This window comes from Hippocampus zosterae, chromosome 2 (genome assembly GCF_025434085.1).
Source record: "Hippocampus zosterae strain Florida chromosome 2, ASM2543408v3, whole genome shotgun sequence".
Classification (NCBI taxonomy): Eukaryota; Metazoa; Chordata; class Actinopteri; order Syngnathiformes; family Syngnathidae; genus Hippocampus; species Hippocampus zosterae.
Genome location: NC_067452.1, coordinates 9,136,659 through 9,151,846, shown reverse-complemented (window position 1 = coordinate 9,151,846; position 15,188 = coordinate 9,136,659). Strand labels below are relative to the sequence as shown.

The 15,188-nt window shown below is 48.1% G+C and overlaps 1 protein-coding gene across 4 annotated transcripts in view; it reads right to left on the bottom strand.

The window, feature by feature from the left end:
- Positions 1-821: 821 nt before the first annotated feature.
- The window catches only part of xirp2a (xin actin binding repeat containing 2a), a 68,159-nt gene continuing 53,792 nt past the window's right edge, over positions 822-15,188 (bottom strand). For all 4 annotated transcript variants that reach the window (XM_052052140.1, XM_052052121.1, XM_052052111.1 and 1 more), the window contains 3 exons: positions 5,976-15,108; positions 1,044-1,177; positions 822-969 (listed from right to left, as the gene is read on the bottom strand). In XM_052052140.1, the coding sequence (XP_051908100.1) occupies positions 1,083-1,177; positions 5,976-15,108 (9,228 nt within the window). In that variant the 3' untranslated portion in view covers positions 822-969; positions 1,044-1,082. The remainder of the gene's footprint in view (positions 970-1,043; positions 1,178-5,975; positions 15,109-15,188) is intronic.

The following is a 15,188-nucleotide window of genomic DNA, read 5'->3' as shown; positions in this document are numbered from 1 at the left end:
GTCCTACTTGCGTCTGTCAAAAGGTTGGACTGAAATCCTTTCCCCTCATCCTCAGTCAACCCTCGCAATAAGACGTGATGGTCATGCAGCATACTGCTCTCGTTATTATTGTTGAAGTTTGAATTTTGGGCCTCTTCATCTGAACAAGTCATCCATAATTCCTTCTGAATTTTCTCAGGAGCCACATCTTGACCTGTTGCGTAATCGGTCTGTCTGTCGCTTACTGTTACTTCCTCCGCCATCTGCTCTTTTTGCTTCTCCATCACACTTATCACAAATCCATCCACAATCTCTTCATGTTGCTCGTGGACTTCAGTTTCCACACCACATTCTAGTGGAGGCAAAGCGTCTGAGGCACTGTTGTTCACCTCCTGGCTGACACTCTGATCTGCTGCTTCCTGTGAGCCAATGTCAGGACATTTTGAAGCCTCGACGCCAGTCTTCTCTTTTGTGGTCATATGTGAGATTAAACACATGCTCCCTTGCACATCCTCCTGGTGTTGATTTTGTGCTTCAGCAAGGGGAATGCCACCCATTTTCACTGAAGGCTTAATGGGCAGAGTGACTTCTTTTTCTTGTACTTCTACTGGAGGCCATAACGGCTTCATAAACTTCAGCTCCTCCTCAATCGTGAAGGATCTCTTAGGAGAATCAATCTGTGGAGGCCACACAACAGATATCTTACTTGTGGATTTGATGCTTCCACTCCCAGCTGAGCTCATGCCGCAATCCTGATAAATAAATTTGCTCTCAGCAGTGGGATATTTGGAATTTTTTTGGAACTCTTTCTTTTCGGGCAAAGATGATTTGACTCCAGTCTTTTCAACCGGAGCTTTTTGGTTGTTATTCCATCGTTCTTTGAGTGGTTTCTGTCCAAATCCTTTATCATAATTTCCTTTGGATTTGAAGAGTTGCTTGTAGTGTGGCGTGCAATACATTCGTCCATGGAGAGATGCGTAGTTGCCAAGACTACGATAGAAAGGGCAGATCAACTCTCAGAAATGAGGCATCATAAAAATAATTGCAATATCGGGTCACTTCACCTTAGTTTGCCCCTACAGTGGTCGCAGCGAAAACAGCTTTTATGGAAGTTTTGCTTGTCTGCAATCAGAGCTTCCATAGGATACACCCTCTTCTGACACACCCTGCACAGTTCGGAATCTGGAACTTGAATCCTCTGCACAAAGAGGAAATGACGGTTTAACATACAGTACGCGAATGTACATTAACAACATGCAGCACAACAACAAATGGCAATGGCATGCAATACAAGAGTCGTCAAGAGAAGTCAAAAATCCAAACGATAAGAATGCTAGTAACGTCTAGACCAGGGGTGTCAAACTCATTTCACATTGTGGGCCACATACGGCCTCGGTAGATGTCAAGTGAGCCGGACCATTCACATTACACCATACTCTGCTATGAATAACCAAAATATCATGTCTTTCCTTTGTTTTGGTATAAAAAAAGCATTGGCGCATTGATGCTGTTTGATGTGTTGGGTCTGTCTCAGTGACAGACTGAGACTGCTGTTTTCTTCTCTGATCAAAACACTGTGTCACCTTGTGGATTATCCATGAATTGCATCTGATGAAAAATATTCATTCTGTGTCTTTAATGCATTTTTTCACTTTTGAATTATCCTGCGGTCCTGATCGAACCTCCTTGGGGATCGGTTCCGGCCCGCGGACCATATGTTGACACCCATGGCCGAGCCTGACACTGCTGTGGTTATATTGTGGTAAGAAATATTTGCAATCGTACAACCTCACGTCAATGAGTGTGCTCAGTGAGAACCCATTCCCCGTCAGTGGTCATTGTGGTCATGGTTTACTAGGGTGTAATATAACTGCCTCATATTGTGACAGGTGAACAAAGTAGAGTTCTCATTGTCCATCCATCCATCCATCTTCTACCGCTTATCCGGGGCCAGGTCGCGGGGGCAACAGCTTTAGCAGGGAAGCCCAGACTTCCCTCTCCCTAGCTACTTCTTCCAGCTCTCCCCGGGGGATCCCGAGGCGTTCCCAGGCCAGCTGGGTGACATAGTCTCTCCAGCGTGTCCTGGGTCTTCCTCGGGGTCTCCTCCCGGTGGGACATGACCGGAACACCTCACCAGGGAGGCGTTCAGGAGGCATCCGAATCAGATGCCCAAGCCACCTCATCTGGCTCCTCTCGATGTGGAGGAGAAGCGGCTCGACTCCGAGCCCCTCCCGGATGACCGAGCTTCTCACCTTATCTTTAAGGGAGAGCCCGGACACCCTGCGGAGAAAACTCATTTCGGCCGCTTGTATCCGGGATCTCGTTCTTTCGGTCACGACCTCTGACATCGGTGGTATAGTGACCGAACAGCCCGTATCAGGGGGTTCGGTACTCCATACTCACGAAGCACCCCCCACAGAACTCCCCGAGGGACACGGTCAAACGCCTTCTCCAAGTCCACAAAACACATGTAGACTGGTTGGGCGAATTCCCACATACCCTCGAGAACCCTGCTAAGGGTGTAGAGCTGGTCCACTGTTCCACGGCCGGGACGAAAACCACACTGCTCCTCCTCAATCTGAGGCTCGACTTCCTGACGGACCCTCCTCTCCAGCACCCCTGAATAGACCTTACCAGGGAGGCTGAGGAGTGTGATCCCTCTGTAGTTGGAACACACCCTCCGGTCCCCCTTTTTAAAAAGAGGGACTACCACCCCGGTCTGCCAATCCAGAGGCACTCTCCCCGTTGACCACGCGATGTTGCAGAGGCGTGTCAACCAGGACAGCCCCACAACATCCAGAACCTTGAGGAACTCCGGGCGGATCTCATCCACCCGAGGGGCCTTGCCACCGAGGAGCTTTTTAACCACATCGGTGACTTCAACCACAGAGATAGGAGAGCCCACCTCAGAGTCCCCAGGCTCTGCTTCCTCCTAGGAAGGCGTGTTGGTGGAGTTGAGGAGGTCTTCGAAGTACTCTGCCCACCGGTTCACAACGTCCCGAGTCGAAGTCAGCAGCGCCCCATCCCCACTGTACACAGTGTTAGTGGTGCACTGCTTCCCCCTCCTGAGACGTCGGATGGTGGACCAGAATTTCCTCGAAGCCGTCCGGAAGTCGGCTTCCATGGCCTCACCGAACACTTCCCATGCTCGGGTTTTTGCCTCGGCGACCACCAAAGCTGCGTTCCGCTTGGCCAGTCGATACCTGTCAGCTGCCTCTGGGGTCATAAAGGCTCGATAGGACTCCTTCTTCAGCTGGACGGTATCCCTTACTGCTGGTGTCCACCAGCGAGTACGAGGGTTGCCGCCACGACAGGCACCAACCACCTTACGGCCACAACTCAGATTGGCAGACTCAACAATAGAGGCACGGAACATGGTCCACTCGGACTCAATGCCCCCCGTCTCCCCCGGAACATGGGAAAAGCTCTGTCGGAGGTGGGAGTTGAAACTCCTTCTGACAGGGGATTCCGCCAGACGCTCCCAACAAACTCTCACAATACGTTTGGGTCTGCCAGGACGGACCAGCATCTTCCCCCACCATCGGAGCCTACTCACCACCAGGTGGTGATCAGTTGACAGCTCCGCCCCTCTCTTCACCCGAGTGTCCAGAACATGCGGCCGCAAATCCGATGACACGACCACAAGGTCGATCATGGAACTACGGCCTAGGGTGTCCTGGTGCCAAGTGCACATGTGGACACCCTTATATTTGAACAAGGTGTTCGTTATGGACAATCCGTGACGAGCACAGAAGTCCAATAACAAAACACCACTCGAGTTCTGATCGGGGGGGCCATTCCTCCCAATCACGCCCCTCCAGGTCTCACTGTCATTGCCCACGTGAGCATTGAAGTCCCCCAGTAGAACAAGGGAGTCCCCAGCAGGAGTACTCTCCAGCACACCCTCCAAGGACTCCAAAAAGGGTGGGTATGCTGAGCTGCTGTTTGGTGCATATGCACAAACAACAGTCAGGACCCGTCCCCCCACCCGCAGGCGAAGGGATGCAACCCTCTCGTCCACCGGTGTGAACCCCAATGTACAGGCACTGAGCCGGGGGGCAATGAGCATGCCCACACCTGCTCTGCGCCTCTCACCGTGAGCAACTCCAGAGTGAAAGAGAGTCCAACCCCTCTCGAGAGGACTGGTACCAGAACCTAGGCTGTGTGTGGAGGCAAGTCCGACTATATCCAGTCGGAACTTCTCTGCCTCACACACCAGTTCGGGCTCCTTCCCTGCCAGAGAGGTGACATTCCATGTCCCAAGAGCTAGCTTCTGCAGCCGAGGATCGGACCGCCAGGGTCCCCGCCTTCGGCTGCCGCCCAGCTCGCATTGCACCCGACCCCTTTGATCCCTCCCACGGGTGGTGAGACCATGAGAAGGGGGACCCACGTTGCCTCTTCGGGCTGAGCCCAGCCGGGCCCCATGGGTGTAGGCCCGGCCACCAGGCGCTCGCCAACGAGCCCCACCTCCAGGCCTGGCTCCAGAGGGGGGCCCCGGTGACCCGCGTCCGGGCAAGGGAAACTGAGTAGGATCGATTTTATTTTTCATAAGGGGCTTTGTGAGCCGTGCTTTGTCTGGTTCCTCACCTAGGACCTGGGTGCCATGGATGACCCTGCCAGGGGCATAAAGCCCCAGACAACTTAGCTCCTAGGATCATTGGGACACACAAACCCCTCCACCACGGTAAGGTGATGGCTCACGGAGAGGAGTTCTCATTGTGATTCTTTAAAGTTCTATTTGACTGCAAACTACAACCACAATTAAAAAAAAAAACATTGATCAGATGGACCTTTTCAATGCAGATCCCGGTTGTAGCCTGGATGTGTTATTTTAACCCTTTCAGGGACAGCGGTTACTACAGTGGATAGCTTATGGTGTTGTCAGGTTACAGGGTGCATCAATTCCCAAATAGACGCAGCATCTATCCGTTAAGCTGAATGGTGCTTTCTTTAACACAGCAGAAACAGAATTTATTCGGTGAGTCATGTATTTCAGATGTACTTGTTTTTTTTCTCTCAATCAGCCCTCAGTAAGACCAAGAAGAAAATGCGCTTTTTGGAACCCCTGGAAAGCCTTGTAGTTCCGGGAGCCTTTGGCGAGCCCTCACTTCTGGAGCACTATAATTGCTCTTCTTTGTAGTACATGATGACGGTGTTCCATTTCTATCCGTGCAGAAAGGCAGTGTACATCATTCATTGTCGGTGGAGCATCATATGGCAAAAGAAAGTGAATATAGTGCACGGGTCATATAATTGAGATGCGATAGAGGCCGTATTAAAAGATGGATAAAATGTGGGCCTCCTTATCAATTCGCCATTGATCAAAACACATTACTTGCTTGCTCCCCATCGGCGACAATGAAAACACCACAGAACCAAGTGTGAGAAATATTAATTCAATATGTTAGTGCCAGGGCGGGACGGTGGCCAACTGGTTGATTTGATTCAGCACCCTGGCCTTGCTGTGTGGAGTTTGCGTGTTCTCCCTTTGCCTGAGTGTGATTTCTCTGGGTACAGTACATTACATCAAAAGTATATGCATGCTAAGTTGAATGGAAACTCTTGTCCTTAGGTGTGATTGTGAGTGTGAATGGTTGTTTGTCTTTGTGTGCCTTGCGATTGGCTGGCCACCAGTTCAGGGTGTATTCTGCCTTCTGCCCGGAATCAGGTGGGGTAGCATCCAACACGCCCGTGACCCTTGTGAAGATAACACGGTTGAAATAATGGATAGACAGATGCTTTGCTTTTGGAAGAATCACACCTAACTGGCATGGCCAATCAGGAAAATACTGTAATTCTGTGAGCTGTGAATATTAGGTGTGAAACTGCTGGAATCACCGCAACTGTAAAACGCTCAAAACAACAAAATGCACATGACAAAAATTATAGAGCAGGCTTAGCCAAATGTTTCCTTTTGCATGATGAATGAAAATGATACAAACCAAAACACACCATCATGCCTGTTTAGTGTCCTCATGCTGCAACGCTCGCATTACCCATCACAACAGTCTCTTGCTGATGTGTGACAATCTGTGAACTCCTTTGCTCTGTGACGCTGAAGCCCACATTCCGGAAGCTTCCTTGGCTCTCAGCCCAAGACTGCTGGAGGTTTCTCAGTAGCTCCTCGGTGGAGGCATCAGAGGACACAGCAAGTGGTGCAACTCTGCCTCTCACCACGTCAGCATAGGAAGGAGGGTTGCCACGGGTCACAGAACTTCCAGAGCTCTCCGAATGCACCTCACTCCTCGTCATGTTCCCAAAGTCATCAATGTTACAGAACCGCTCAGTGAGTGAGGACATTTCAGACTGCTCCATTGGCTTAAAATGGGAAAAGTCTGCTTCTCTTTTTTCAATTTGTTCTCGTAGGTCTCGGGCTGCTTGAGAACTGTGCTCGCCGCTTTCAAAGACGTTCTTGATGGCTTTAACGTTGAATGTCGACACCTCCTCTGTTCGGGGGGCGTGCGGGTCGGCCTCTGTTTCCTCAGCGTCACCCCCCAGCCTCTCTGTAATCACAATTGGCTCTTTCCTGGAGTAGACCGTTGCTTTTGGAGACTCAAATTTATTGACCAGCTTTGTCATGGCCACTCCTGGGAGGTCCTCTTTCATGATGTCTGTAGTCAAAACCTGAGCATTCTCCTCAGTGTCAGCTTCAAGGCGCTCAGGGATATCGATTGGATCCTTCCGAAGAAATGCCTTGTTTACTTCTGCTTTCCGGGCCTCCTCAAAGAAACACTTTTTGTCTTTGACTGTTATCATGGAGTCGCCCAGTTCAGGCACATTCGCCAATACCTGGTCATTACTCACGGTGGGAGTGGCCTGTCTGAGACGCGGAGATGATTGCTCTCCACAATCCACAAACACCTCGGACGCCGCCACATGAGGTGGAGGGATGGGGTTGCAAGAAAGCTTCGAGGTAGTGTCTTTCACTTTCGTTAGCTTCTCAGAACGACTCATAGTGGGAGATGGCGTGGCCCGGAAGGTGGATGTGGTGGTGTACTGCTTACGTGCCGGAGGCGGAGGAGTCCCAAAAGACTTGTAAGGCGGTGGTGACGGGGTGCCTCTCAGCGGTGACTCTATCCTTCTCGATTCAATGCTAATGAAGGTGGGAGAGGGGGTGCGAATGCTTGCCAATGGAGACTGGACTGTCTGATCTGCTGCCTCACTCAGCTCATGTTGCACTTTGCTCTCGTGCAGTGACTTTTTTTCCTCATCAGATCCCTTCTTTTCACTTTTAGATGAACCGATACTGATTTTTGATAGCTTTGTAGTGACACCGCTGGAGACCTTCTGATCTGGTTTCGGGGCCACTGAGGGTGGGGGCGGAGGGAACTCTTGCTCTGTCCTTTGCATAGCTGTCAATTTTTCCTCCAGATTTGCGTGCTTAACTTGAATAATATTCTTCAAATAAGCCACCATCTCTTTCAACTTTTTCTTATTTGACTGTTTAGCCAGTCCACTTAAATTATTTCTCTCATCCGAGCCAGCCAGCCAGTCAGGGAGATCACTTATAATCATGCTGACAGTGGCGAGGTCGATCTTGCTTGGTGTGCTCTCAAACTCTTTTATTTGAGTGAGCAGCTTCTGCATGACGAGACATTTCTCTAATTGTGGCATTCCGTCCGAACGGGCCTGGTCCATACGAGTCATTTTTACCGATTTGTCACTTGTTGACTTTCCCGATGTCTGCATTTTGCTTATGCCTGCAGCTTCTTGCTTTATTTGCTTTTGGTGAATATGAGCAGTTTCTTGCCTCTGAGAGCTATGCTGGACCACCTTCTCGGTCACGACAATTTCCTGTTGTCTTTGGACTTGCTGTGTCCTCGTGCTCTGCTGAACCTGGGACACATTTGTTACCTTGGCCTTCTTGGGCATTACAACAGTGACTGTTGGTGCCTGGGTTTCTTTGGCTTCCTTCGCCTGTTTCCAGGACTTTGTGTAAGTTTCTTCCTTAATAGGCACGGATTTTTTGGTCTCTGTTGCTTGAACTTCTGTCACTGATGATGTTACAAGGCTGCTTCCCTGGATCGATTTTGTTTCATTCTTCTGTGACACATTGCTTGCCTGCTGCATTTCACTTTTTGTTGCCTCTATTTGTCCCGACGCATCGCTTGTCTCATCTTTTTTCTCAGCCGGCATTTTAAAGGTTCTCACCTTGAAACTTGGCATTACCTTGGGGATTTTGGTGTGTTGAGAAAGGGGCATTTTTCCTTCTTTTGTTGCCACCTCATTGACATTTTTCACATCTTCGGCTCTCACAGTGGCTGGAGCCTGCCGAGATAGACCATCGCGTGTAGTGACTCTGGACTCCTTAAAAAACTGCTTCTGCTCAGTGACCGAAGAGGTGACAACATCAGCACTTGATTGGACATTGACATTTGAGGTTCCTTGTTCAGACTGGGATACAGAAAAGGGTTGAGGCTTAAACGCGGGCGCTGCTTGATTTGTTAGGTTCACTTTTGAGGAGAGTACGTTTCCTGAGGATATCTTACCCGTAATTTGCTCCTTTTCTAAAGAATGATTGGAATATCCCAGGGCTGCTTTTTTATTTGCCACAGAGATCAACGGCTTGCTCAGAGGAATCTGAGATGGCATTTTTTGGGTGGTTGTATGGTGCGCTGAAGTTTTTTCTTTGGAAATGTGTACATTTCCTTTTGAAGATTCTGTAGGAACCCGTACATATGCTTTTGAAGATTTTGTAGGAACCCGTACATATGCTTTTGAAGATTCTGTAGTGTCTACTTTTTCAGTCCCGTGTGATGTGGAATGCTGCAGACTGTCAACATTGGCGGGGGCTTGTATATTTACTGGAGGGGAGGTGGGAGTTGTGACAGTACATGTGCCTGTTTCCTCATTTTCCATTCTCTGCTGACGGTATTTTTCTTCCGCAAGCATTAGGGGGGTTTTAAATTTGCTAGCATACGGCCTCGGCTTTGGCACGGGAGCCGGTTCAGGCATAGGCGACTTCATTGGTGGAGGAAATATTTTTTGGGGTGGTTGTGGGCCTGCGTTTTCCACCACTTTATCCGAAGGGAGGTTTGGCATTTTTGTGTGCACTTGACTAATGTCGTGTGCTTCCCGCTGGTTTGCTTCTGTTACACCTTCCTGAACCTTGACCTCACTGCTGGGTGCTGTTGTTGTTTTTTCTTGGTCAAGGTGAAGCCGAGTGGGACATTGCAATGGATTCTGCACATTTCTTTGCCATTTTGGTTTAGCAGCTACGAGCCTTGGTGCTTCTGCTTGTTTGGGCACTTTAAACAAAGGCTTACCATTGGGCTTCCCTGGTTTTGTAGCAGGAGGCATAGGCATTGTTTTAAGTTCTTCTTGTGAAGGTGGGGGAGGAAGGAAATCTTGTCCAGAGTAAGAGGTGGGAGGAGGAGGCGGAAAAAAATCTGGCTCTGATTTTCCACTTTCTACCGGAGGCGGCGGCGGTGGTGGTGGAAGGTCACTTTCCTGCGTTGCAGTGGCGGCTCGGGACAAGCAGAATGCAGGGCTTTCCAGCACTGGAGATGGTGGTGGAGGGAGAGAAAGCTCAGACTCAGAGGGAGGCGGTGGCGATGACGGAGGTGGAGGGAAGTAAATTTCCGGCTTAATCTTTTTGGTCCAGCCGCCCGTCACCATGTCAAGATTATGAGAGTCACTTTTCATGTTTTTGAAGGTTTTCTTTTGTGCGAAAGCCTGGTTCTCTGTTTGCTTTTTAACGGTTTGCTCACTTATTGTGACATTTTGTTTACAAGAGATACTTTCCTGCACGACTCTTGTCTGAACCTGTTGAACTGACTTTGTTTGGCTCATTTGCTTGTTTGAAACATTTGTCTGCAGTGAGTTGTGCAGCTCTTTAATTGTATTCATGTCAGCTGTTTTAGCTTTTGCTTGCTCATAATTAGATGTTTGTTTCGTCTTTTCCATAATGGGCTTCGGGGATTGTGTTTTCTGAGGGGGCAGCACTTTGGGCCTTTCTTCTTTTATGTTCTTTTGTTGAAAGGCCCCAGCAGCATTGTCTGTTTTAGATACAGTCGCAGAGGCCTCATTGGTAATTACCTGCGTTTTCACCAGCTTGCCGTCACTGTGCTTTTGCGACTCATGGCGTTGACAGAGGTTTTTCACAGCAGTCTCTGAATCGCCGGTTATATTTTTCAGATTTTCTTCAAGCAAGCGCTCATGTGTCACTTGATTTGGAGTGAGTGGATTTTTCTGCGGTGTCTTTGCTTTTGAATGCGTGCGCTTTGGCTTTGAATACTGTTTTTTTTGCATCAGGCACTTTATGGCCCCTTGAACATCCCCTTTCACAACTTCCTCTTTTTCCACAAATGTTGATTCATGTCCTTCATAGAGTGATTTTATGGATGTTTTGACATCTCCTTCGATGCTCCCCCGGCGCTGCATTCTTGGGCTGATTGGCTCAAGGAGGAGCTGAATGGTTCCTTTAACATCCCCTTGTTCGCTCACTTGATGCTGATACGTCATTTTCTCACTGGAAGCCTTGTTTAAATGTTGCATGGCAATGTGAATGTCTCCTTTGACAATCTCCTCTCTTTCAACTTCCTTGACCGCACGTTTGGCCTTCTCTAGGGACTTGAGGGTTCCTTTGATATCACCTGCCACTAAATCTTCAACGGTGGCCTCTATTTTTGTAGTTGCCGACTTCTCAAGTGACTCGAGCGCACCTCTAATGTCTCCTGGGATTATTTCTGGTTTTCCCGTCTCTTTGAGCTGATGCTGAGCCTTCTCCAGAGATCTCAGAGTCGTGGGTATGTCTCCTTTCACCACCTCTTCTTTCTCTATCGCCGCTTTTTGATTGATGGCTTGGCTCAGTGCATCCAAGGCTGCACCCAGGTCACCTTTCACAATGTCCTGTTTCTCCAGGTTTCTGTAAGTCACGGTGGGCTGCGTCATGAAGACTTGAACAATGCTGCATACGTCACCGGGAACGATATCGTCTTTTTTCACTGTGCGGCCAATCTGCTGCTGAGTCTTCCTGAGCAAGAGTTTGGTTTCTTCAACATCCCCACCAATAATGCATTCCTTTTCTACTGCTTGCACAGTTTCACCTGTTTCGTACTGAAGCTGCTTCAAGTAGTCCAAGGCACCAGATTCTATGCACGTTGTGTAAAAGCTGACATTACCCCTTTCTATGTCACCGACCCTTATCTTTTTAGAGTCCTCTGCCCCCGAGTTGGAGAGGAGACGGTGTAGGGTTTTGCTGACGTTCCCTTGGATTATATCTTCTTTCTCTATACTTGCCCTCTCCTTTTTATTCAACAAGGAATATATGGTCATCCTCACGTCTCCCTTTTCATCCTCTTGAATCAGAATGCCACGTTTGGAAGAACTCTCATTCTTAAGCAAATTGTTTATGGCCTCCTGGACGTCCCCACGGAGGATTTCCTCTTTCTCAATAGTGCTGCCTTTCTGTTGGTTGAGCAGTTGCTCTACTGTGATGTTGATATTGGCCCGCTCTTCATTGTCAATCGTTATCCCCCTCTCAATGGTCTCGCTGCGATTCAGCAGGTTCAACATTATGTTGTTCAGGTCGCCGCGAATAATTTCTTCTCTTTGGATTTCGGGGGTCTCTTGGTTCATCAGTTTGTACTTTGCCATGCGGACATCGCCAATTTCATCGGCTTCAATAAGGATGCCTTGTGAGTCAACCATTTTCTGAGAGTAAAGTTCCTCAAGTGTCTCTTTCACGCTTTTCCCGACAATGTCTCTTTTTTCTACAGTCTTCTCATTGAATTCATGGAAAGGCGTTGTTTCAAATAGCCACGTAGTTGTCTTTACATCACTCTGTGGGATTTCTTCCCTTTCAGTCACAAGCTCCGCGTCATCCGTCTTTTTGATGCTGTCGAGCGGCTGCTTCTCAAAGAGCCACACAGACTGTTTGACATCCCCTTTCATCACCTCCTCCTTTGTCACCTTCTCCATCCCATCATACTCTGCTCCTTCGCCGCCAATCTCATCAATCGCGCGGGTTTCAAACATCCACGTGGCCGATCTGACGTCCCCCTTTTGGATTTCACTCACACTGACCGTTCGAATGTATTTTTGAGACATCGCAACTGTCTCAAATCGCTGCTTGTTTGCCGTCACATCACCGCCCTGGATGTCTTCAACTGTTTTGGAAATCACTTTTATTTCCGCTGTAATTTCATCTAACGGTTGTGTTTCAAACCTCCACTTGGCAGAGCTAACGTCTCCTTTGTTGATACCCTCTTCAGTAACAGCTTTTATAACATACACCTCCTCTGAGTCTCTAATCGAATCTAGAGGTTTGGTCTCAAACAGCCACCGGGCACCGACCACATCTCCTCTGATGATCTCTTCTTTGGTGACTGTAGTGACTTCGTGGTATTGGCCTTCTTTGTCCCGGATGGCATACAGAGGTTGGGTCTCGAACATCATGGTGTAATTTTTGACATCCCCCTTCTCCAAATCATTTCTATATATACTTGTGAGTTTTGAAATATCAGCCTCATTAGACTCGTCTTTGATTTGATCCAGGGAGAACGTCTCGAATATGAAACGGCCTTTGTTAACATCACCCCCTTGAACATCGGTGACTGTTTGAATATCTCTGTCCTCTTTGGATTCATCATGGATTGTATCAATTGGGTGGTTCTCAAACATCCAGGTGCAGTTGACGACATTGCCCCTCTGGATGTCCTCAGCCTGCTGCAACTTTAACAGCTGCATTGTCTCCTCAGAGGTCGAGCTCATGATGTCTGATGAGCGATTCTCAAAAATGTACTTCATCCTGGAAACGTCACCAGACTGGATGTCAATTTCTGTGACCCTTCTGAAAGAATCACTGTCCGCACCGGTTAGGTTTTCGAGATTCTCTGTCTCAAAAAGAAAGCGGGCCAGCCGCACGTCTTTTCCTTGGATGTCTTCCTGTTTTACAGTGCAGGTTTTCAAAATTGTCTCAGACTCTGTATGGTCTCGAATGTTGTCAAGACTCTGGGTTTCGAAGAGCCAGGTGCATGTTTTGACATCACCTCTCTGCACTTCCTGGACATTTGCCTCGCTATTTCCAACCTTCTCATAAAGGAGATCCATCGGTTGCGTTTCAAACAGCCATCTGCAAGTTTTAACATCCCCCCTTTCAATTTCAGTCTCTTCTTTCGTCTCCTTTTCCTCGCTATCGATGTGTTTGATGGCATCAAGCTGCTGCGTTTCAAACAGCCACTTGGCTGTCTTAACATCCCCTGAGCCGATCTCCTGTTTCGATATACCTTTTATGATCTGAAACTTTTTGAGGCTTTCGTCAAACTCATCGATAGGCCGTGTTTCAAACATCCATCGACAACTATGCACGTCTCCCTTAACAATCTCCTCTCGCCTGACAGTCTTCACTTCATGGTAATGGCCAGAGGAGTCTTGCATCGCATACAAAGGTGTGGATTCAAAAAGAACTCTGTTGGATTTCACAGATCCACTTGTAACACCCTCAACTTGAATTTTCTGTTTGCCTTCACATTTACTTAAATCCATACGTTCAAACTTCTCCTTGCAGTTTGTCACATCGCCTTTGTCTAGAGTTTCAAGGTTCACAGTTCTCATCATTTCTTTCTTCTCTTCTCTTATATTCTCCAAAGGTTGACTTTCAAAAACCCATTTTTGATGCCTCACGTCACCCTTTTCTTCTTCACTTGCTGTCATTTTTTTAAGTTTGCCCACATCGGTTAATTCCTTGAGATTTTCCATGGGCACTGTCTCGAACAGATGCTTTGCTGATTGCACATCACCTCCAACAACCTCCTCAGAGGGTAAAGCTCGCGCATTGGCATTATCTTTCAGGGTATCCATAGGCTGAGTCTCAAAAACCAGGCAGTGTTTCTTTACATCAGCGCCAATGATTTCTTCCTTTTTATTCCGAGTGTGTTCCCATTCCTCATCCTTGATGGTATCCAAAGTCTTTGTCTCAAAAAGCCATCTACCCTTGTTGACCCCCCCTTGAATGTTGTCCTCCATGGAAATACCACATATAAGCTTTGCATTCGCAAGGTCTCTGTTGATAGTGTCAAGGGGTTGGGTTTCAAACATCCAGCGTGATGTCTTTACGTCGCCTTTCTCAGTCTCTTCCCTGCGAATAGTTGTGATCTCCAGCATCTCACCCGAATCCCCTCGGATGACACACATGGGCAAAGTTTCAAACATGCGAGTGGTTGTCTTCACATCCCCTTTCACTTCCTCCAACTCAGACTTCAGGCTCAAAAAATGGCTCTCCTCAAAGGTTTCTGTTTTGCCGAGTGAATCTAGATGCTGTGTCTCAAAGAGATACCTGGCAGTTTTCACATCTCCGCCGGTGATGTCTTTTGTGGTAACAGTGTCCTGTTCATCTTCTTGGTAGATCTTGTTCAGATAGTCCAGCGGTTGCGTTTCAAAGAGCCAAGTGGCAGTGCGGACATCACCTCTTGCAAGATCAGTTGCCTTTTTTACCTGCTCCGAAGAAGCCAGTGTCTCACTCCCCAGAGCATCCATGGGCTGAGTCTCAAACATCCACGCTGTGTATCTCACATCCTTACCAGCAATGATTTCCTGCTGTGCAATATTCCGAACATCATTCTCATCTGGGGTGTCGTCTTTTATCGTGTCCAATGGCTTGTTTTCAAACATCCAACGCCGAGATTCCACTTCTCCTCTGAGGATCTCATCCCACTCCAAGGATTCTCGATCAGGACTTGTACTCCCACTTGAGCCCCCATTTTCAAACATAAAGCATGTCTGCTGGACGTCCCCAACCATTTCTTGAGTCTCTTCTGACTCGGTAAGATGACTTAGATAGTCTTCTTCCAGGTTCTTGCGGACCTCTGGGTGAATATGTTTGTAGAGGCGCTTGAGTTCAGCCATGCTCTTGTGTTTAAAGTATTGCTCCTTGTTACCATCGCCTTTATATTGGGGTGACTGCCTGTCAGGCTGGGCACTGCTTTCAGGGGCTTCCTCTCTTATCTCCCGGAGATTCATGGGAGGAGGAGGAGGAGGAAAATATTCTGTTGATTCATGTGTTGCCGAGGACAGTGCAGATGAGGCAGTGGTCTTCACGGAGGAGGAGCTTTGGTGGCTTGTCTTAGTTGAAGCTTTGGACAACTGGCTTACTGGCTTCCATTGAAACTGGTTAAAATCCACATCAACCTAAGACATTGATTAATGGGCATGGCAAGAGGAACAGTTAAAGTAAGGTGATATTGTCAATCCAAAAGTCAACAATTTGA